This window comes from Orycteropus afer, unplaced genomic scaffold (genome assembly GCF_000298275.1).
Source record: "Orycteropus afer afer isolate SDZICR_OR568_19922 unplaced genomic scaffold, OryAfe1.0 scaffold00075, whole genome shotgun sequence".
NCBI classification, from domain to species: Eukaryota; Metazoa; Chordata; class Mammalia; order Tubulidentata; family Orycteropodidae; genus Orycteropus; species Orycteropus afer.
The window spans coordinates 8,816,556-8,839,318 of record NW_006921662.1 but is presented as its reverse complement, the minus strand read 5'-3'; the positions used below and the strand labels follow the sequence as shown (position 1 = coordinate 8,839,318).

The 22,763-nt window shown below is 42.5% G+C and overlaps 1 protein-coding gene across 1 annotated transcript in view; it reads right to left on the bottom strand.

The window, feature by feature from the left end:
* Nucleotides 1-22,763, bottom strand: part of NAV1 (neuron navigator 1) — a 234,176-nt gene that overhangs the window by 37,125 nt on the left and 174,288 nt on the right. Inside the window, exons 7-13 of the mRNA XM_007941125.2 lie at nt 8,839-8,977; nt 7,654-7,951; nt 6,123-6,816; nt 4,898-5,341; nt 3,832-3,873; nt 2,946-3,094; nt 908-1,078 (exon numbers count right to left, since the gene is read on the bottom strand). Of these exons, the coding sequence (XP_007939316.2) occupies nt 908-1,078; nt 2,946-3,094; nt 3,832-3,873; nt 4,898-5,341; nt 6,123-6,816; nt 7,654-7,951; nt 8,839-8,977 (1,937 nt within the window). The remainder of the gene's footprint in view (nt 1-907; nt 1,079-2,945; nt 3,095-3,831; nt 3,874-4,897; nt 5,342-6,122; nt 6,817-7,653; nt 7,952-8,838; nt 8,978-22,763) is intronic.

The following is a 22,763-nucleotide window of genomic DNA, read 5'->3' as shown; positions in this document are numbered from 1 at the left end:
CCTGGGAATGGTGGTTCCTTGCTTAGCCTGCTCCGAGGTATACAAGGCCTTTAAGGGAAAGGAGATTTTTGTGGATAAGGCGTCATCTTCCCAATCAAAACAGTACTTTAGCTCCACAGGAGGGGAGTTTCTCATCAGAGCTGCAAGAACAAATAACTGCAATTCTGCCTGTGCTGCCTCTTCCCAGCATTGGGGACTTGCCTAGCATCCTGAGGATCATTCATAGGGAAAGGAAAAAAAAAAAAACAAACAAACTTAAGTGAGTAATACTCATTCTGATTACTCCATAGAGCTCTATTGAAAGAACAACTGCAAGGAATGCCTCCTGGAATGAATGTCTTTAACATAATAATGGGGTGTCTAGTCTATCATAAAGCCTTGTCTTCCAGGCTCTGACAAAGAGTAACACCCAGATCACCAACAACAACCAGATGGTCCTTCCTGAAGCTAATCTTTGGAACATTCTTGGAAGAGGAATGAGATGCCTAATTCTTTGTAAAGATTTAAAGGATTTAAGAGCTATCACTACCTCCTTTTATATTTTCATATATTCTGAGAGACTGTGGGGAGGAAAGACTACTCCTCGAATGAGGAGGATAGGAGCTATGGTTGTCAGAGTACTCTGATGGGTACCATTTCACCCTTCCATGCTTAACTTCCCTCCCCCAGCCCCAATGATAAATGCTCCATCCCAAAGCACCAGTGGCTAGACAGTGCCACCCAAGGTTTCTGGGCCCCCAGACCCTTCAAAGGGATGGGAAGAAAAAACTGAAATGGCCCCAACTGGATGTTCTGTGAATCATATATGTGTGTGTGGTGGTGGTATTGGTGGTAGTGGAGGTGGTGGTGGGAGAGGGGACCCAGCAGAGCTGGAATGAGCGTGAACCGCGCTGGCATGAAGTCTCACCATCGTCCGTGGGGTCTCGGAAGGATCCTGACCGAATCATTCCCTTGGGTCTCTCGGCCAGGGACAGGGTGCTCCCCATTTGGGAGCCGCTGTACAGCTCGAAGGCCGCCTCGTGGGTGGGGATGCTGTTGGAGCGGGTGATTCTTGGCGTGGTGGCCGCAGTGGGACTCACTGGAAGGACAGAGGGAAGGGGGAGGAGGGGAGGGCAGGAGAAGAGGCAGGGTCATCAGCTCTCTGGTCCCTTGGGGAATGGAGCACCAGGAGCATGAGAGGCGAAAGGTGAGAGGGCAGGAAAGGAAGGGGCAGGTGGGGTAGTGGGAGTGTGCAAGCAGCTGGTGGTTAGGAGCGGGGTCCCTCCTGGGAGATCAAGCCCTAATGGAGAAGGACTTTGCTATCTGGAATAAAGGGTGAAGAGCATTTCCTATTTTAAAGAACTTTCTTCTGCCCTATCTGCCCTAGAGTTGCTGCTTTTGAAGGTTAGGCTGGGGGCCTCACAGCTTTTATGAAACCTTCACATCACAAGGATGTGCCAATGAGAATGGGATGTTTTGATTCTCTAAAAATACAACTGGCAGCTTGGGAAGACTGAGAATTCAGATCAAGACTAAGATCTGAATGATGAAAAAGAATCAGTTAGAGAAGGGGGCTAGGCTATGGAATCCAATGAGCTCAGCATTATGGAAAACAGTAAAACTCTTCCCACAAAGCAGTGGCTTGTTAGGTTCCTAAGTCAGTTCTAGAGGGCCTCTTTGCCCAGCATTCCCCTGGCTAGTGAGTCAGACAAAGCAAGTGAAAGTATCAGGTAAGGCTTGTGGGATCTACTTTGAAGTTGGGCTCATCTGCATCCCTGTGGACCTGGAGAACCCTTCCCTTTGCTCTTTGCTGGGTTTACAGCCTTTCAAAGTTGACACCCATATGGAGCCACCTTGTCTCTTCTTTTGCCTCCATACAGGCAGATGGCTGTCTAGTCCATTCATAAAGACCTATGCAGAAGATGATTTTGTAACACCTCTCTCTTGTCCCTTTTCACATCACTAAGGTGTTTACTCGTTAGTCCAATCTCTCATACTATAGTGTAATGCATTTCCTCTTGTTTGGAGATGGAGAACAAGCTGGCCACATCCTCCATTTAATAACCCTTCAGAGACCAGGTGACCTTTCCTTAAGGCTCATTCCCTCCTCTAGGCAAAACGATCCTGATTCCTAGTCTTTCCTTAAATTCCCCACAGTCATTACACAGGCATGTCCTTGCATCCTTGGTTTTTCCTTATGCTTTACTTCTCTCAGCTGAAAGAGGAGATGGGTTCAGCGATATACAGTAAGCAAAAAACAGGTCTACTCAGACACTGTCCTGAAGGGAGTTCTACCAGGCCAGTCGTAACATACTGCTTCCCGGAATCAGGGCTACAGTGCTTCTGGGTTAGGGCTGGGCCCTCTATCTGAAGCTTCTTCCCTTCCCTGTCTCTGAATCATGGAACCACTTCCTTCTTTCCTAGCTCTCCCTTCTCCTTAGGCTTTAGAAAAGGTGTGGCCAGGACATGTCTCAGATGGCTCTTCCTTCAGGGTTGGGATAGCCCTGGCTCAGCTAGAGCAGTTGGGAAATCTGGACTTTTCTGGGCTTAAAGGCAGATTCCATCCTTTGTGATCAATAACCTTTTTCTCCTTCCTCCCCACCAGCCTGGCATTGCAGAACTGCCCTTTCACCAGCTGGCCCTGGCAGCACTGGGTGTGGGGCTCCTTGGTAGCAATGTTTGATCCCCAAGTTTTGGTGTATGGCTTTTCCATCCATCATTCAGACTCTCTAATGCTACAAGAGCCCTATGGGAGATTCAAAACAACTTGTACCCAGGGGCAACTTCCCAGTTTAGGATCTTGGAGCACTTATTTCGGATGGATAAACTGAGGTGCTATGACGCAACCCCATATAACATTTCATGTTACAAATAAGAGATGAAACCCAAAACCCAGCTGCCTTGCCTCACCCTGCAGGGTGACCCTGCTTCATCCCATGCCGCAACGAGTGACTGAAAATACTGACCTATGTTGGTAAGCTGGCCCTTTGCACTCAATGACATGGAGAGTGCAGGTGGCGAAGGCAGTTCTGACTGGTCGTCTGATTCAGGCAGCCCGCTGATGGTGTGGGAGTGTCGCCTCTCCTTGGTCTCCTCCTGGGACTGAAGCTGGTACCTGTAGGAAGCAGCAGAAGAACTCTGTCTGGGCAACTCCAGCATGATGTCAGGGGTCTGATGAGTGTAGAGGATGTCTGAGCTAGGTAGGCCAGAGCCAAGAAATTCTGAAAGCAGGACAAGGATAAGAGGGAGCAGAGAGAACTGTCCAAGGAGGGAGGAACAGAGTGACAAGGCTCAGCATCCTCTCCCAGAGCATCAGGAGGGTGCTGAAGGACTAGCAGGCATCTCCATAAGACTCCCTGAGGGGAGGACAGAAATAATGTAAGATGCATTGGAGCTTCTTCTCTAACGTTCAGAACAGAGCTTTACAACCCCCATACTTGGGCTGTCAGGTAGAAGGGTCATTTAATGGCACAACTCAAGTCTGTAGTGACGGTGGAAAACAGGGTTTGCCCTGCCCTTTTTCTATTTGAGTGATCCCAGAGGCAGTCTATTCTCTTTCAGACTGTGAAGGAGGAAAATTACAGAGATGAAATTCAGTCAGGATTGGGGTAACACAGGCTGGTACAAGAAGTGGATGATTCCCAAGTGTAAACTTGCTTCTCCCCTCTCGCCAAGAAAGAACACTTGCTATAAAAGGTTGACTCACACAGAATACTGAGCTTGGGCAGGGTACTCAGGATTTATATAAGACCACATACAAATGACTAGGGGCCTGGGAGGTCAAGATACAATTTTTCATACAGACAAGGAGCTCTTGGTTTAAGAAAGAAAAAAATCACATTTAAGGGTTACCTGAGCCCTTTCTTGGGAAGAGTGTTCCGATCCCGTTGATTACTGGGGAGATAAAAAAGAGAAAGAGAGAAACATGGGTTCATCTTAGAAACAAGAATTTGGGACCATAGTGTTGAGGGATACAGATCCTGGACACAGGACAAATTATCAGCCCCTTGGTCTCTATAAACAAAGTAAGAAGACAGCCATAGCCTGCCTCTTGGCTTACAACCTGGAAAATTTATCTGAAATGTCACATGATTTTCTCTGTTTAGGACTCAAGGTATGGTTAGCTAGTTAAATGATCCTTTATCATGGGTGGGAAACAATGTGTGATGTAATAGAAATGATTTTGGAATAGGAATGAAAGCCTTGGAATCCAGGTTTAACTAATAGTAGTAAGATCTTGGATAAGTCATTTAATTTCTTTGTGCACTGGATTCCCTATAACGCAAAAAAACGCAACCACTGCTGTGGATTTGGATCCAACTCATAGTGACCCCTCCTTGGGTTTCCGAGGCTGTGTCACTATGGAAGTAGATTGCCCAACCTTCCTTCCGAGGAGTGGCTGGTGGGTTTGAACCACCAGCCTTCTGGTTAGCAGTCAAATGCTTTGGCACTACGCCACCAGAGCTCCTGGTTTCCCTACAGGGAATAATAACTAAAAGAGCAAAACAAAACAACAATGAAAAAACCACCTATCCTACTTATTTCATCAAGTTGTTGGGAAGCAAATGAAATTACTTAATGTACATGATAATTCTTTGAAAAGTCACAATGTTGCATACAAATATAGGATAATATTGGTAATGGGAAGGGGCTCTGGTGGCACAATGGTTAAATGCTTGCCTACTAACTGAAAGGTTGGCAGTTTGAACCCACCAGTGGCTCTGTGGGAGAAAGGTGTGGCAGTCTGTTTCTGTAAAGATTACAGCTTTTGAGACCTTATGAGCAGTTCTACTCTGTCTTAAAGGGTTGCTATTAGTTTCAATGGATTGGATAGTTTTTTTTTTTTTTTTAATTATTAATAGCAAAATGAGCCAGAGGCACAGGGACAGGCCCAGAGTCTTGTGTCTATACACTTTACCTGTCCAGCTGCCCAGTTCTGGGGCTTCCACTCCAGGTCAGCTCTTCTGTCTCTTCCTCTGGGGGTGCAGCAGGGGCAGCAGGTGGGGTGGGGATGGGAGCACTACTGGGGAAGGCACTGGGCAGGCTCATTGGCATCTGGAGAGACTCCATGCTCCTGTGCAGGCCTGAGAGTTTAGGGTACATGCGGGTCTCCTTTGGGATGCTGAAACCACTCATTAGCTCCAGGCCCTGAGAGAAGCTGGCTGAGTTAATATTGAGGATAGGTGCTGGACTGGGGGTGAAGCAAGAAGGGAGAGGGGTCCCAGTTGTTGAGCTTGTGGCATGCAGATCTGGGACCTTTGAAGCATGGGCATCACTGGAGGATGGTAGATCCAGACTGTTGGAGTTGACCTTGTCTAGATTGGCTAGTGAAGGTGGCTTGACAAAACTCTTAGCTGTGGCCCTGAGAGAAGTCAAGATAAAACAAAATATTTAGAATCATAGAATCAAGAGGCAGATGGGACTATAGAAAAACCCTAGTCCAATTTCCTCACTTTCTATTTGCTGAGTGCAGAGACTTTTCTGAAATACACTGGAAGAAAATCCAACACAAGTAGTTCCAACTTATGATGTATTTGAGTTAAGACAAACTGCACTACAACCATCCTTTTTTTTCCCTTCTTCTTTTCCCGGTATTTCTTATTGTTAGTACTATGTAAGACATACAGTGTTGGAGTGTATAATTCGCTGATGTCATGATATCTGTAAGTTTATATGTAATGTTTCCAACCCCAAAGATAAATAAATATTGGATTTATAAAGATATAGATACAGGCACAGGCAATAATAATGAAAACATTAAAAAAAAAAAAAAAAAAAAAAACAGGTAAGTTGTAAGTCAGGGACTCCCTGTACCTGACTCGGAGCACTTTTAGTCTAATGAGGGAGATAGTACATGTACATGGGAGAACAAGTGAATTTATCTACACCTGGGCATATGTGTGTAAATTATCATACATACTCATGCTGAAGGCAGGTTAAAGTTGATCAAGGAATAGTACAAAGGAGGTGAATTTTGAATATAGTTTTGAAAGAGGGAGAAGATATTGCCATAGAGGGAGGAGAGGGAAACAACCCATGTAAGATCAAAGTCAAGAGTGAATAGTCCATGTCTCACCTAGTCCAAGGAGTGCAAAAGAATGACAGAGCAGACAAATAAGGAGGAAGCTGCCCAGTTTGGGTACCTGAGAGGAGTTGGTGGTAGCTCTGCCAACTTGGCAGCTGGGGGGTGACTTGCTTGGTTCTTGGGAGTACTCTCTGGGGAGCCAATGCTCTTCAGGGAGATGTTGTCTGAGTCCAAGGCCACAGCCTTGGCTTTGGCCTTCTCCTTTTCCCGATCTGTCTGATTGACAGGGGCTGGAGTAGTCCGCCCACTGGGTACCTTGGAAGGTTCCTTCAGTCTGGAAGGTGTAAGGGCTCCCTGCTTGGCGCTAAGGAGACTGGGGTCAATGCTGCTACTCACAGGGCGAGGTCCACCCCGTCCACCAGTCACACTCATAGAACTAGACTTGGCTGGCCGGGGCAGGCTGCGGTACTGGATATTGGAACGGGCTCCAGGAGCCAGGAATCCAGGCTCTGCAGTGTTGGACACATCTAAGCTAGTCTTGCGCCCATTTATTGGCTTGACAGGGATGCCTGAAGACTTCTGGATCTTGCTGAGAGTGGCTGAACCACCAGTCTGCATTACAGTGGCTGTGCCTGTGGCAGGAGGAGGCTTCTTGTAGCCAAAAGATCCCGATGTGGAGGGGCGAGCAATGCCTGAGGGGGGCTTCTTAGCATCGCTGAGGCGATCCCGGCCAGCATCAGAAGAGGAGCGCTGTAGCCCGGTATTTTTCACTGCAAGTTTACCCTTGTCTGTTGCTTTACCTTCAGGTTTGCCTGCAAGAGACCAAGAATGTGATGAGAGTACCTGAAACTGATCAATAACTTGGCCAGTTGACTGCAGAAATTTAGAGGCCTAAATATAGGTAAGGATTCTGGTGGCACAGTGTCTAAGACATCTGACTGCTAATCAGAAGGCTGGTGGTTCAAACCCACCAGCCACTCTGCAGAAGGAAGATGAAGCAACCTACTTCTGTAAAGATTTACAGCCTTGGAAACCCAGTGGGGGTCACTATGAGTTGGAACTGACTTGATGGCAGTGAGTTGTTTTTTTTTTTAAATATGGGTAGGCAGGTACTAAATAAGCTGATAAGTTTCCTTCTTGCCAGAGGAGAGGCTTTGGGTAGGGATGGCTAGGATTTTGATTTTATTTTGTTTTTTGTTTTCTGTTCCCTGAGTAGGATAGTCCATTTTGGTTAAAATGGTGAGGCAACCACAAAGATTATCAAGAAGTAAATGCATCTAACAACAGGTCAAGAAGGAAAAATAACAAAGGAGATTGGGGAAATGAACTAGGGTATAATAATATATACTGGTAAGTAGAGACTTCAGACTAGTCTCTGAACATATCATACTCCCTCCTTTCTTCTACTTCTTACTAACTGTGTGATTTGGGCCCAGGTATTTAACTTTTTTGACTTTCTAGTTCCACCTCTGTAAAATAGGGATAGTAATACTTATCCTTCCTAACTCATGGGACTATTGTGAAGACCAAATAAGATTAAAGCACTATGCAAACGTTTGTTATCATCCTACTGGTTAATGATCATTAAGAAGAGGAGCACCCAAAGGAATAGGCTTTTGCCCTTGTCCCTTCTTTTATTCCAGGCTCACCTGCAACTTTGAGGGCACTCTGAGCTGTATGAGTGATGGGGGAAGTGACAGCAACCGGTGGGGTCTTGCCCTTCTTCAGGGAACCAGGGTGTCCCAGGCTGATGGGCTTTTTCAGTTCTCCAACCTTGGATGAATCATCACAACTCTCAGGCCGCTCTCTCCGCCACTTAGAAGTCCCAGGTTCCATCTTCAGGCTCCCACTGTCGTACTCCAGTTTTTTTGGGACCTTCTCCTCTGATTCACTAAACCAGTTCAGCCCACTTTCTGCCAGGGAGCGCTTCTCTGAGTCTGTGCGTAGCTAAAGAGAAGAAGAGAACAAGGCAGAGTGAGACACTCATTTGGAGATATGGGAATGGATGGCTGAGGGCACTTATTTTAGTTGCTGGCAGCCCTTCTCTTGGCAGAGTATCAAGTCAACCCATGGTTTCTACCTATATTTCTGGGGTTCCAGAGAGAAGACATCATATATATCTCTGGGTTTCTTTTCCTTCTTCAGTTGGACAGAGGTTGGAACTACTATCTTCAGTCGTTATAAGCATCTCTCCAAATTGATGCAGGCATTAAATATAGGCCCTATTCAATATGACCTTGGAAGGAAGATGGGGCAATCTACTTCCCTAGTGATACTGCCTTGGAAACCCAAGGAGGGGTTGCTATGAGTTGGGTCCGACTCCACGGCACATAACAATTCAACATGACATTATCTAATGTCTTGCGTGATGGATGTTAGCTGCTGTTGAGTTGGCCCCCAACTCATGGGGACTCCATGCACAATGGGATCAGATCACTGTGATCCATAAGGTTTTTATTTGCTGATTTTTTGGAAGTAGATCACTAGGCCTTTCTTCTTAGTCTGTCTTAGTCTGGAAGCCCCACTGAAACTTGTTCAGCTTTATACATGTAAGCCTCACTGATGGATGGTGAATGTGCTTGAGGTGCACTGGCTGGGAATCAAACCTGAGCCTCCTGCACGGAAGGACAGAATTCTATCACTGAGCTACACCCTGTAACATCTTGGGTAGCCTCAATTTTATTTTTCAGCCCTAAAAGAACCTGGCCAAAGTTATATGGGTACCAATCCCATGGAGTAGGTGACTCTGTGTGCAAGTGTGTACAAAGGCATTGCCTAGTCTGTCCCTTTGTTTTGTCTTGAGATATGGCCTAGGCATTTGCAAACTGACGTACCACTATTGTAGAGTTCCTGCGAGAAGCAGTGGGAGTAGTTGGGAGAGAATTGAGTGAAGAGCTGGCATTGAACTCTTCCGAGCTGAGGTTGTCCGACGCATCACTGAGCCCACTGCTGATGGAGCTGCTTTCATCCCAGCTGCAGAACAGGAGAGAGAAAGGTTAGCAGTTAAAACAGAAGCCAATGCAAGAAATAAATATTGATGAAAGAATGGCTCTATCCCAGTATACAGACTGGCCAAAAGGAAAAAGTTTGGTCCTGGGTTTGCCAGTAACTCTAAGCGTGATTTAAGCTTCTGTGTTTTTTGGAGATGTTCTTATATTAACGGAAGAGACTTTTTTTTTTCCCCTGGTGAAAGATGCTGTATGTCTTTAATGGAAAGTCATATTATAAAGAAAAGGCAATTTTTGTATCAATCGAATTACACAAACCAATTTCCTCTCCCTATAAGTAGCCTCCATTCTTGTGTTATCATGTCTTTGTTCATTCTCTGAGTATTTTTTCCCTTTTCTAAATTTTTCCATACCTGGTAACAATGGCTAGAAAAAGACTGATCTTTTCTACAATCCTAAGACCTACCATTTCTCATTGCTTTCCTGTTTATAAAGTTCATTCCATGCTGGGATTTCTCAACTCTTAGTTGGGATCAGATCCTGCTTCTAAAAAGCATGTACTGCTGTTCTGGTAAAAAAATCAGATGTAAGGTGTTGTGGCCAACCAAAGGGCCAAGTTTATGCTGAGTGGTTTAATTTCTCTGCCAGCTACCTGAAATACCAGATTGGTGGTATGTCTTAGATATTCAGAGCTGCTATAACAGAAATACTACAACTGGATGGCTTTAACAAACAGAAATTTATTCTCTCACAGTTTGAGAGTCTTTATGTCCAAATTTGGGAGCTCTGGTGGTGTAGTGCCTGTGGGCCTGATGTTTCTTGGAGATCTCCATTTGTCTTGGCATCAATCTCCCCCTGGGTCTAGGAGGTTCTCAGCACAGGAGCCCTGAGTCCAAAGGATGTTCTCTGCTCCCAGCTCTTCTTGCTGTGTGGTAGTCTAGTCCCTCCTTCTCTGCTTGCTACTCCCTCCTTTCATCTCTTATAAAAGTGATGCAGGCCACACCCCAGGGAAACTCCCCTTACATCAGGGCTGTAACATCATTAAGGGTGTTTCATCCCACCCTACTCCCCTTACAACTGATTGGCTGGTCACATCAGATCCCAATGTGGGGGCAATTACTTCATTACATAGCTGCCAAATTACATCATTACATAACTGCCAAACCACTGAAAATCATAGCCCAGTGAAGTTGACACATATTTTGGGGAATACAATTCAATCTATGACACAGTTCCAGGAAGAGACTTGCTAAACATCTGTATCTGTATGTTTTTATATAGAAAACCCTGGTTCATGTACTAAAGTAAACTTAATCCCATCTTCATCTCTTTGAAGCTTGGACTCTAAAACACTCCTTTGGCAATTCATTTTTGGATTTGTAAGTTTCACAATCAGAAAGCTTATTTTTAACATCTAAACTAAATGGACTCCTATATTATTTATACCAATTTTCTCCTCTTCTATCCTTGCTTACTACACTTTTTTGCTAGTCACAGTTTTCTTTTTGATCACATTATTTTTTAAGCTCATATTCTGACTCCTACAACCTTTCTTCAATGGTCTTACTTTCCAAGTGTTTGACAATTTCTATTACTTCCTCTAGACCCTAAAAAGTTCTTCAGGTTTTACTCAGAACTCAAAACAGAACACAGAACTTCAGTTTTTGTTGTTAGGTGCTGCTGAATCAGCTCCAACTAATACCGACCCCATGTACAACAGAATGAAACACTGCCAAGTCCAGAACTTCAATAAGATTGCTACATATGAGTATCTGTTTGTGCCTGTAGGAATTAATCTCTAAATCCTTGTATCTTGTGTTCAGAAGAGCTTTGCTTGTGTACAAGGACTAAAGAGACTGAAAATGTTTATTGTGAATTAACTGGTATCTGGAAAATTTTCCCTTTTTGATTTATTTTGAATTTTATATCATGGAACAAAAATCAGACATACAAATCATCTAAGTGCTTGGCCCAGATTTCAGCTGGCCTCTCTCTAATTCATGTGCTGGGAATAGGAAAGTGGGTGGTTTGGACACTTGGCTTGGTTGCTCTATAGTGATTTATCCAAACACACTGAGAAAGAGCAAAGAAATCATGGCAATTAGAACACACTACAGGGTTATTTGAATGTTATTAAAATACAACTGTTATTAAATGGCAGTCAGCCTCCCCACTGCATATGATAAATCCCTCATTTGTTCTGAGCTAAGATATCACACACCCCCATTTTGCAGAGAAAGAATACTGAGGAGGAAAGATCAATGATGGTTTTATGATCCTATCAGTTCCTTTGGGTTAAGATAAGATCTCTGGCAAGCAAACAAACAAACTATTCACAACATGTTCTCTTAGGTCAAAAACAGAGGAAGCCTGTAGGACTGAACCTTCCATCTGAGATTAATTATTGGTAATCAAGGTCTTGGAACAGAGAAAGCTCTTATGGAGGGGCCCTGACAGAAAGAGGATGGCTGCAATCCTCAAATCTAGAAGAAATCTTCCTTTGCCCTACATTTGTGGAAAGCGTAATGCTGAGACGGGGAGATGCAACTTGTCTCTAGAGGAGTCCTTTGGACTCAGGGACTTGACCAAAAGATGTTCCCTCCCAAATTATAGGTGCATTCCCTATAATAAGAAAGAATATGCCTAAAATTACCAGAGAATGTTGAAACTGCAATGCAATCAACTAGTGACCCCCAGTGGGTTTCCAAGGCTGTAAATCTTTACTGAAGTAGATTGCCTCATCTTCTTCCCATGGAGCAGCTGTTAGGTTTGAACTGCCGACCTTCTGGTTAGCAGCCAAATGCCTTACCCACTATGCTACCAGAGCTCCTAGAGAAGGTTGGCTAGAGGATTTAAAGATTTTCTTTCAAGTTCCAAACAAATGGAAAACTTTATTGTCATTATTACATAATAGTTAAGTGTCTCTTTGGAGGGAGCTATTTTATTTCCTTTTAAAAATTTAAAAAAATTACAAAAGTAGTAGGTGCTTAAGCAGCTCTGACATGTGAGAGCTGGAAAATGAATAAGGAAACTGCAGAAGAATTGAAGCATTTGAATTGCAGTGTTGGTAAAGAATATTGAAGGTACCATGGACTGTTAGAACAATGAACAAATCTGTCTCGGAGGAAGTACAGTCGGAATGCTCCTTAGAAGCAAGAATGCCCAGACTTCATCTGTTGTACTTTGGTCATTTTGTCAGATGAGACTAATCCCTGCAGAAGGACATCATGCTTGGTGAAATACAAGGTCAGTGTAAAAGAGGAAGACCCTCAACGAGATGGATTGACACAGTGGGCTTAAGCATAGCAAGGATTGTGAGGATGCTGAAGGACTGGGCAGGCTCTGGTGGTGCGACTTTGGTTAAGCACTCGGCTGCTAACCAAAAAGTCAGCAGTTCGAACTCACCAGCAGCTCCTTGGGAGAAAGAATCTGGTGATCTGTTCTCATAGAGATTACAGCCTGGGAAACCTAATGGGGCAGTTCCACTTTGCTACATCAAGTCACCGTAAGTCAAAATCAACTCCATGGCACCTAATAACAACAGTACATGCTATAATGAAGACTCAAAACACTATATAGAGTTTTAAAGTAAAAAGGAGAAATTCCCCTCTTCCTCCCTCTCATTTTTACTCCTCAGGTAACCACTGTTAGTTTCCCATGCTTCCTTCAAGATCATTCCTATAAACAAGGAAAAAAAAAAAAAAAGAAGAAGAAGAAGAAGTACATTCCTACATTGCTACTCATCTCTGTCTTCTGCTATTAGCTCTCTAGATCTACTGGATAGCTAGTATCATGGGACCATACCTCAATCATCTTGGAGAGTCCCTTTACCTGACCCTAAAGTTGAGTCCCTATTTTCCTCTTTGTTGAGTTACTCCCTTGTTTAGAGATAATGAACTATCTTCTTTGAGCCATTTCCTGGAAAAGGATGCTTGGGAAGTAAACTCTGTAAGATCTTACACATCATAAAATGTCTTTATTCTATCTTTACATGTGAGAGTTTAGCTAGGCATAGAATTCTATGCTGGAAATAATTTCCTGTCAGAACTTAAAAGCACTATTTCATTGCCTTGCTTCTACTGTTGCCATTCTGACTCCTTTTTTCTGTTTGTGTGACTGTTTGTTTTCTTTCTGAAACCTTTTAGGATCTTCTCTGCTACTCAGAAATTATCATAATGATGTACCTTGAGGTGGGTCTATTTTTATCCATTGATAAATGGATAAAAAAAATATTTTCCCAACTGAGTATTTCTTGATGATTTTTTCCTCTTCATTATTCATTTCTCTCTTCCAGAATGTCTATTATTGAGATGTTGGATTTTCATATTGTTTTTCATTTCTGCTATCATATTTTTTGTCAATTTTTTAAAAATAGCGTATTATTCTTCCAAGGATGTAACATTGTCTCTTAATTCTCAGACACTTATCATCTATCTGTTTTATTTATTTGGGTGTAGGGAGGGTTTATAATTTCTACATAGTTTTTGGTTCTAAGTTCCTTTTTTATGTTTGATTTGGTCAGCCTTTCATGTTATAGACTTCCTCAGATGTCTGGTGATCCTCGGCTATCTGCTTATACTTAAAACTGGACACTCACTATATTTTATTTGGAAGCTCTGTGCACATGGAATAGGACTTGTCAACTATGGTTCCAGCATAGGGAGATCCATCTGGACTGATTCACTTAAGTCTTTTGTCTTGGTTGGTCAGATTTCCTAGAAGTGAATCTTCTAAATTCCTTCCTGAAAGGTATAAGAGTAAAGTTTTAAGAGCTGAGGTAGGGAAGAAGTGGGGGGGTTTAAACATTCAACATGCAAACTTTCACGTTGTTGTTGTTGTTGTTAGGTGCTGTTGAGTTGTTTCTGACTCATAGCGACCCAATGCACAGCAGAACAAAACACTGCCTGATCCTGTGCCAGCTCTATGATGCTTGCTATACTTGTGCCCACTGTCGCAGCCACTGTGTCAATCCATCCTGTCAAAGGCCTTCCCCTTTTTCGTCGACGCTCCACCTCACCAAGCTTGACATCCTTCTCCAGGGAATGGTCCCCTCAGACAACATGACCAAAGTAGGTGAGACGAAGTCTGGCCATCCTCGCTTCCAAGGAGCATCTCGGCTGCACTTCCTCCAGGACAGATCTGTTAGTTCTTTTGGCAGTCCATGGCACCTTCAGCATTCTTCACCAGCACCACAACTCAAAAGCATCAACTCTTCTTCCGTCTTCCTTATTCATTGTCCAGCTCTCACATGCATACGAGGCGATTAGAAATATCATGGCCCGTGTAAGGTGCACCTTAGTCCTCAAGGAGACATCCTTGCTCCTCAGCACTTGAAACAGTTCCTTCGCAGCCGACCTACCCAGTGCTACACATTGTCTAATGTCCTGACTGCTGCTTCCATTGGCCTCGATTGTAGAAGCAAGCAACGTGAATTCTTTGACAACCTCAATCTTTTCTCCATTTATCATGATGCTGCTTATTGGTCCAGTTGTGAAGATTTTTGTCTTCTTTATATTGAGATGTAATCCATACTGCAGACTGTGTTCCTCAATCTTCATCAGTAAGTGCCTCCACTTCTCGGATAGTCCAGCTTCTTGGATTATTTGCTCAGCATACAGATTGAATAAGTATGAGGAAATGATACAACCCTGATGCACTCTCTTCCTGATTTTAAACCACGCAGTGTTCCCTTGTTCCATTCGAACGACAGCCTCCTGGTCAAGGTACAGGTTCTTCATGCAAGTGTTTGGGAATTCCCATTTTTCTCAATGTTACCCGTAATTTGTCATGATCCACACAATCAAATGCCTTTGCATAGTCAATAAAGCACAAGTAAACATCTTTCTGGTATTCTTTGCCTTGAGCCAAGATCCATTGGACAGCAGCTATGATATCCCTTGTTCTACGTCCTCTTCTGAATCCAGCTTGCACCTCTGGAAGTTCTCTGTCAATATACTGCTGCAACCATTTTTTAATTATTTTCAGTAAGATCTTACTTGCGTGCGATATTAATGATATTGTTTGATAATTTCCACATTCTGTGGGATCATTTTTCTTTGAAATGGGTACAAATATGGATCTCTTCCAGTCAGTTGGCCAGGTAGCTAGCTGTCTTCCAAATCTCTTGGCATAACTGAGTGATTGCCTCCAGTGCAGCATCTGTTTGTTGAAATATCTCAGGGGGTATCCCGTCAATTCCTGGACACTTGTTCTTCGCCAATTCCTTCATTGCAGCTTTGACTTCCTCCTTCAGTACCATTGGTTCTAGATCATATGCCACTTCCTGAAATGGATGAAGATCGACCAGTTCTTTTTGGTACAGTGACTCCATGTATTCCTTTCATATAATTCTCCTTATTTTTGGTTCAATGTCTATTCCCTCATTTTGCCAGAAGTCTTACAGTCCAGAGACCTTTTATTTTACTCTCTCCAAAGAATAAGTCTCCAGTCTTCTGTTGATGAAGGGAAAGGATAGTTGCCTTTCTGGAAGCAGTGGAGGAAAGGATTTGAGAGTCTAAATGCTTCTTAAATAAAATTTCAACCAATCTTGTCCCCCTGCCAAAGATACCTGATGTCACTATTACCAAGGTTTTTGAGGGGTATGGGGTGCAAAGACATTGCTTCATGGCTTTCCTCACTGTTGGCTTAGCATTCAGCTTTAAGTCTGCTAAATCTGTTGACATTTGTCTTTCTGATTTCCAGTTTCCCAAAATTTCATGGCTATCATCTCTTCTTTCTATTCTTTGTTCTTTTTCGGTTTATGACTTAAAAAAGCAAAAATAAAAGTGAAAAAAATTTGTTGCCATTTCGTGGGATATAGCTTTTTTACACTTGTGGCAGTTGTGAGATGTATTACTTTTATCACCAGCAAAATGCTCCTAAATGATACTTTACAGTGCTTACTCTCATTCAAAAGATGTTCTGATGGGTAACCTTTGAGTGGAGTGGGAAGATGGGACATTAGTTCCATTATCAAATCAGGGAGAGGCAGAAGGAACCATTTAGAAGATTTTTGAAGAATCAAGCTTTGTGGGAGAAAGGAGGTTGGGTGAACTCTGTCCCTCCTGAAACATAATTGCTTAAGATCTAAGAGCAAGAAAGTCTTTAGAAGAGTTTACAAAAATTTATCAGCTAATGAGTCAGAGTACTACACAGTAACTGCCTGACCATGCAAGACAGTAAGTAAAGAGGACAGGGCTGAGATCTGGAGGCCTACCACATCTGCTGTTTACTGGAAAGAATTTCTTTGCTTGCTCTGAGAGGATTTTGCTCTCACTCTCTCTCTCTCCTATTTCTCTTTAAATATATTTGTCACACAGCTCTCAGGTGGGGAAAAGAGGGTTGAGCAGCAACAAGCTAGGTCTAAATTCACTAGGACATGAAAAACAGAACTCAGAGTCTTTAATATTCCTTTATAATCTAATCTATTTACAAATCCAAACAACAATCACTAAGGGGCAACTGGATGGACAAGAGAAATGATGTGTAAGTTTTCATTCTGGGAGAATTATTATAAGAACATTGGCATTTTATCATTTTGATCTACCCTCAGAATAGAAGAGGAAATGAGTCGGAATAAGCATATGAGAAATTACATAGGAAAATAAAAATGAAGAGTCTGGTCAATGGATATTTCAAAAGTGCTGCAACAGGTTACAGAGGTAAATGAAAATCTTTTCTCCACAGGATATTTATTTCTCACTTACTGTTCTCATGCCCTCAATCTTCTCTTCAAAACTTAAACTTCTCATTTCCTATCTCCACTAAAAACATCACTGTATTTTCCCTGTCACTTTATCAAAAACTTAGATAGATAGATCCTTCAACTCCTCTTACTTTACTTTGCCTTCTTCATCAACAAGTCCCACTGATTTTATTACCACTTGACTCTCAAATCTATCTCTACCTTCATACTTCTGACACCTTTGTTCTGGTTCGGAGCCTAATGTCTTCTTGCTTGCACTGTTATGAAAGCCTGTTAGTCTCTCCGACTATAGAACAGCCAAGGCTGTAAATCTTTACAGAAGCAGACTGTTTCATCCTTCTCCTGCAGAGCAATAGTTGGTTTGAACCCCTGACCTTTTGGTTAGCAGCCAAATGCCTGGTTAATACTGCTGAATATAATCAGAAGTCTATTATCCAAAAGGATGTTGTTGTTGTGGTGGTGGTGGTGGTGGTGGTGGTGGTGGTGGTGGTGTGCCATCGAGTCAGCCCAACTCATAGCGACCCCTCCTTGGGTTTTTGAGGCGGTATCACTACGGAAGTAGGATTGCCCAACCTTCCTTCCGAGGAGTGGCTGGTGGGTTTGAACCACCAGCCGTCTGGTTAGCAGGCAAGTGACTTAGCCACTATGCTACCAGAGCTCCTAGGATAGCACTTGACAAAATCTTTATTAGCTCTTTGTTGCCGATATAGTCATATTACAATTCTACATCCCACTGTTCAAGACTATCAGTGAAAATGTAATCAATGTAACTGAATGGTTCATGTAGAAACTGTTGAGTTGGTGTGTGTTCTGCTGTGTATACTTCAAAAACAACAACAAAATAAATTATATAAATAAAAAGACTATCCATGAGCTATCATTAACATAGTGTAGTGATTAAGAATACAGATGATGAAGCCAGATGTAACTGGGCTCAAATTCTGTAAACTCTGTCTAGGGATAAATTCAATTTCTGTTCAGCAAACATTCATTGCACTTCTAATATTTAAGGCACAGTGTCAGTTACCTATGGACATTCCAAAATGAGTAAGATTCAGTGGCTGCCCAGAATGAGCTCATAACCCCAAGGGTAGAGAAAAACGTGTAAATGAAATCAATACCATAAGAGAGTTATAGACAATGCACTTAAGATAATACAGAGAAAAGGAGTGATTTAATTTTTCTGCAAAATTCAAGAATATGACTTTGCTATGTTAGGATACAGCTAAATGTAATGTTCAACCCGTTTTCTTCTCTTCACCCTGCTCCTACTTCGTACATCCCCTACAATGCCTATTAGGTCACCCAGCTCTCTCACCTAAGCTCCTTTTGAAAAAACAGCCTGTATGTAATGATCTGTGTGCTGAAGATTCTGGAGTTCTAGCATTATCATAGAGACTTAATAGCTCATGGATACAAGCCATACCTATTTCCCATGGGCTTCTCCCTAACTTTGAATTTTGAAATCTTACCATTCTTCCAGGCCTAGATCAAAAACTAAGTCTTTCATTAATCATTCCATGATTCTCCTTGCCAGAAGAAATCTCACCCTCTTATGTTTCAATAGACTTATCTGTATCTCTGTTAGGGTGCTCTGTCTTGAATGATATGTTTATACATCTCTTCACCAGATTATATTTCTGAGGATTACGACCAAGACTCATGCATCTTTGTGCCCCTCACACAATATCTTGTATGCAGTGGAACTCCTTGAGGACTTGAATTCTGGTCTACGTGAAAGAATGGAAGTATACATTCAGGGAAGGGCTTGTGATTTTAGAATTCTATTTACCCATTCTCCCAGAATGACTAGTTGTCTGTTTCCAAATAATCCTTGCTTCAGGAAGGATTTATAAACATTGCTTTTGCAACTTCTAGTTCTCTGCTGAAACTACCTATTGTTCAAGAATGTAACCCCTTTTCTACTAGATCCTTAAACATACTCATAAAAAGTGAAGTCTTTGTCTGTGAATTCCAACACCTAGGTCATCTGTAGGTCTGCTTCTGGTGACTATTTTTTCCCTCCATTAGTTATATTTTCTGCTTCTTCATGAGTCTCGTAACTTTTTATTAATACTAGATGTTGTATGTAAAAGAAAAGGAATACATATACCTAGGAATCCCTGGGTGGTGCAAATGGTAAACACCTTTAGCTGCAAACCTAAAAGTTGGAAGTTCGAGTCTACCTGTAGGTGCTGAGGAAGAAAGGCTGGTGATTTACTTCTGAAAAATTGGCCATTGAAACCACATGGAACACAGTTCTATTCTGACATATATGGGGTCACTATGAGTAGGAGTCAACTTGATGGCAGCAGGTGGTGGTGGTGGGTGGTGGATGTATATTTAATAATGGACATGTCCCTTCCTCTGTCAAGCTGCTAGGATTTAGAATTGGATCTGCCTAACCTGCAGTAGAGCTAGGTCTGGGCTTTTTTGTAGCATTAAAGTCAGTTCACCTCTGGTAAATGTTTTGATGGCAGGACCAGGATTGTCCTTTCAGTAGGCTTTGGGATCTGAGTACAGAGACTTCAGAGATCTTTATGCCCAAAGATCGGCAGCTTTTTGGGCTGCTGTGGAGTTTCCTTTGCCCTGCCCTAGGCTTTCTGCATTTTTAGAGATCTGTCTTCATCTTGCTGCCCTGCCCCAGCCCTTGGCAGGTCACTTCTATGCCCTCAGTGAAGAGCCCTTGTGCTTTGGAGGGATCTTTCTTTATCCTCTTGCACTGACCTCACATTTCACTGTACTCTGATGTTGTTGATGTGTATTCAATAAAGGCTCTGTGAATGTTGGGTGGGAGTGGAAATGTCTTTCTCAGTCTTAGGCTCAGCTGCCACTGTGTACTCAGTAAAGGCCTTAAGGGAAAGAACTGAGGGTTGGGAAGTGGGTACATATTTGCTCTATGATTAGGGTTTTTTGTAGTCAGCCCATATGTAAACTTCAAAAGTTTGTGTGAAGTTCCAATGGAATACTATGCAACCCTAAAGAATAATGCAGAATCGGCAAAGCACTGCATAATGTGGATGAACTTAGAGGACATTATGCTAAGTGAAATAAGTCAATCACAGAAGGACAAATATTTTATTAGTCCGTTATTGTAAAAAGTCAAGGAAAGGTTTACATATGGAAGGAAATTTTCTTTGTTGGTTACCAGGGGTGGGAAGGGAGGGGAGGGAACACTGCTAAGTAGATAGAGACAAGTATTGATTTGAGTGAAGAGAAGGGCAATGTACCAAATGTGAGTGATCAACACCGTGGCATTGAGGAAGAGGAAGATGTAGAAAGGTACATGGGAGGTACAGACAACAAAGGTGAACACTTTTGCACATACAGTACTGTGCTGTCAGTAAAGGCAAACATGGATCTATGGGTGGAAAGATGGGTACACAGGCTGAACTACTAGGTATGTCTATGCAGGGGGTAGTGTGCCCATGACCATATATAGAGTTGGAAGATAATGTTTCTACAAGTGTATCTGTATGTTCTGTAAGAATTTCCATGTATATAATAGAGCTGACAAGGGACAAGGTTGTAGTCACTTCTTAGCCACAGCCAGCAACCGAGAGTAGGCAAGTAGTTGGACCTGTGGGGTTGGGACAACAGTCATAGGAGACATCAAGCTCAATTGGCATAACATACTACACAAAAACACCGTTCCACATCCTACTTTGGCAAGTAGCAACTGGGATCTTAAAAGCTTGCAAGCAGTTATCTAGATATAACAATGGCTCTTTCTTCATCCAGTGCAAAGAAGAATGAAGAAAACCAAAGATCATGGAAACAATTAGTCCAAGCGACTGGTATACCATGTGATTCTCAGCCTAAACAACTATGAGACCAGAAGAACTAGATGGCACCTGGATACCACTGTCAACCACTTGAAGGGGAATCTATCTAGAGGATCCTGGATAGAATGGGAGAACAATGTGGAATAAAACTCAAAGTCATTAAAAAAAAAAAAAAAAAAAGGGACCAGGTTTGCTGGTTTGATAGAGCTAGATGGAACCACTGAGACTATGACCCCTAGCCACCCTTCAGGTCTAGAATTGAACCCACTCCTGTGGCTTCCAGCCAAATAGAAGACAGGCATATGAGCTGAACATTTACATTAGGTAGATACACTCCTTGGAGAGAGCAATCATGGGAGAATAGAAGGGTTGTGTATGCACAGGGAGACAGCTCAGGAGACAGGAGTGCATGGGAGGGAAGGACACAGGGTAGAGGTAACTATGGGCAGGAAGTGGAAGGGGAGCTATTGCACTGTGGGATATTACAGTCAATGTCATGAGACAAAGTATATGTGAGCTGCTGTATGGAAAGTGAATTTGCTCCGTAAACTTTCACCCAAATCACAATAAAAATTAAAGAAAAAAAAAAAGTTTGTGTGAAGTTCAGTGATTTTCTCCTTATCCTCATCTATGGTGGGCTTTTGCCTCCTTCTGCCATGACACTAGGATGGAAGCAACAATGCATTCTTCTTTTCTAGGAAGAGCTCATCCCTTTATAGATTTAGTTCATTTAGAATACTTTGCATCCTTAGATATCTGACTTTTTTAAGTTATAGTATTTGTTGCTGATTCTTGTTGTTAGGATGGGAGTGATAGTCTGTTGTGATAGAATGTCATTCCTTTCAATAAATTAGCCCTTGACTGCCCTTAGAATGGATAAAACCCTCTGTTTTAGGGCTGTAAGAATGGCAACTGATTCACCCTCTTATCCTCTTGTCCACTCCCTAGCTCTGATACCATAGTTTAAGTAGCACTTTGGTGTACCCCATCTCCTCTGTAGGCTGAAAAGAGGGACTGTGAGGAGACTAGCTCAGCTGAACACTGCCCTGTTGTGTCTGTACAGACACGTGGCCATACATGGGACAAGAAACGCTCCTCCGCTCTGGGAAAAGCACCAACACTAACGTAGCTCTTGGCTAGGAATGGCCGCCCCTCCTAGATTTCTCTCACACAGTCTGCTCCCCACATTTCAGTTCCCAGCCATCCTATGGAATTTGAATGACCAAGGGTGTGGGCTAGCTAACTGGAGGTATGGACTAACTTGCGACTGGATAAAAGAAAGTCCTTATTGCTTCCCTAACACAGCATGGTTCACAAAAGTCAGATGAACTGAATTGGTTCTCCTTCCTTCCAGAATATATATGTCTGCTTTCTCTGATTATTTAGTCCTTAATGAATAAGAGCTGTGAACTTGGAACCTTACTCTCTCCTCTAAGAATACAGAAATAGCTGCAATGTGATAGGCTGATTATAAGAGCTGTTTCTTTTTTCTCCTGGAATTCTTTTCACTTCCAACGAGTTTATAGAATTGGAAGCCTAATATTATATGCCTAGGAGATACCTAGGATTCCTTGGTCTCCCATTTAGGAAAAAGAAGAGTTATCTGTACCATCTAAACTATAAATAGCTCCAAGAAAGCAGAAAGTTATTGGACTACACAGTGTACCTATCTCTGCACTGAACCCCAAACCACACATGAAATAAGCCAGAATCAGACTTGGGAGTCTCTTCAGTCCCCATTACTGTATCTACAAGGTGACTGTTCTATGAAACATATAAACATTAAATAGAGTAGGAGAGGAAAGGATCACCAGTAGGCACAATTTGATATTGTCTCACTTGCTACAGTTGATGGATGGTGGTCTAGGTTTGCAGTTACACAGGTAACAGTGACTGGTAGTAAGATAAAGTATGAATACAGACCTGGGGACAGAAAGCAATCTAAAAAGCAAGATGGGGATGGCTAATAAATGTGATGTGCATGGTTTAGGTTCCCCAAGGGCCAGAATGTCTATGGATCAAGACAAAAGAAAAGGAACATTTGATAATGCAGATGCTTTAGATAATGCTGTTGCTGGACTGTAGTCAGGGATGTCTCATGATATCTGCCCCTGAAACTCACAATTACTCTTAGTACTTCAAGGGGACACGGAAAGAGCACAGAAACCTTCATCTGGAATCAGCCAAGTTACAAGACATAAAGAGATTAAAAATTAATCTGTACTCTTGAGGAAGCTAATCTTATTGGCTGGAAGTAGACCAGGGCTGCTTTCAAAGAATACACTTTAAGGACTTTCCTGATACATTTTTTTTTTTTTTTT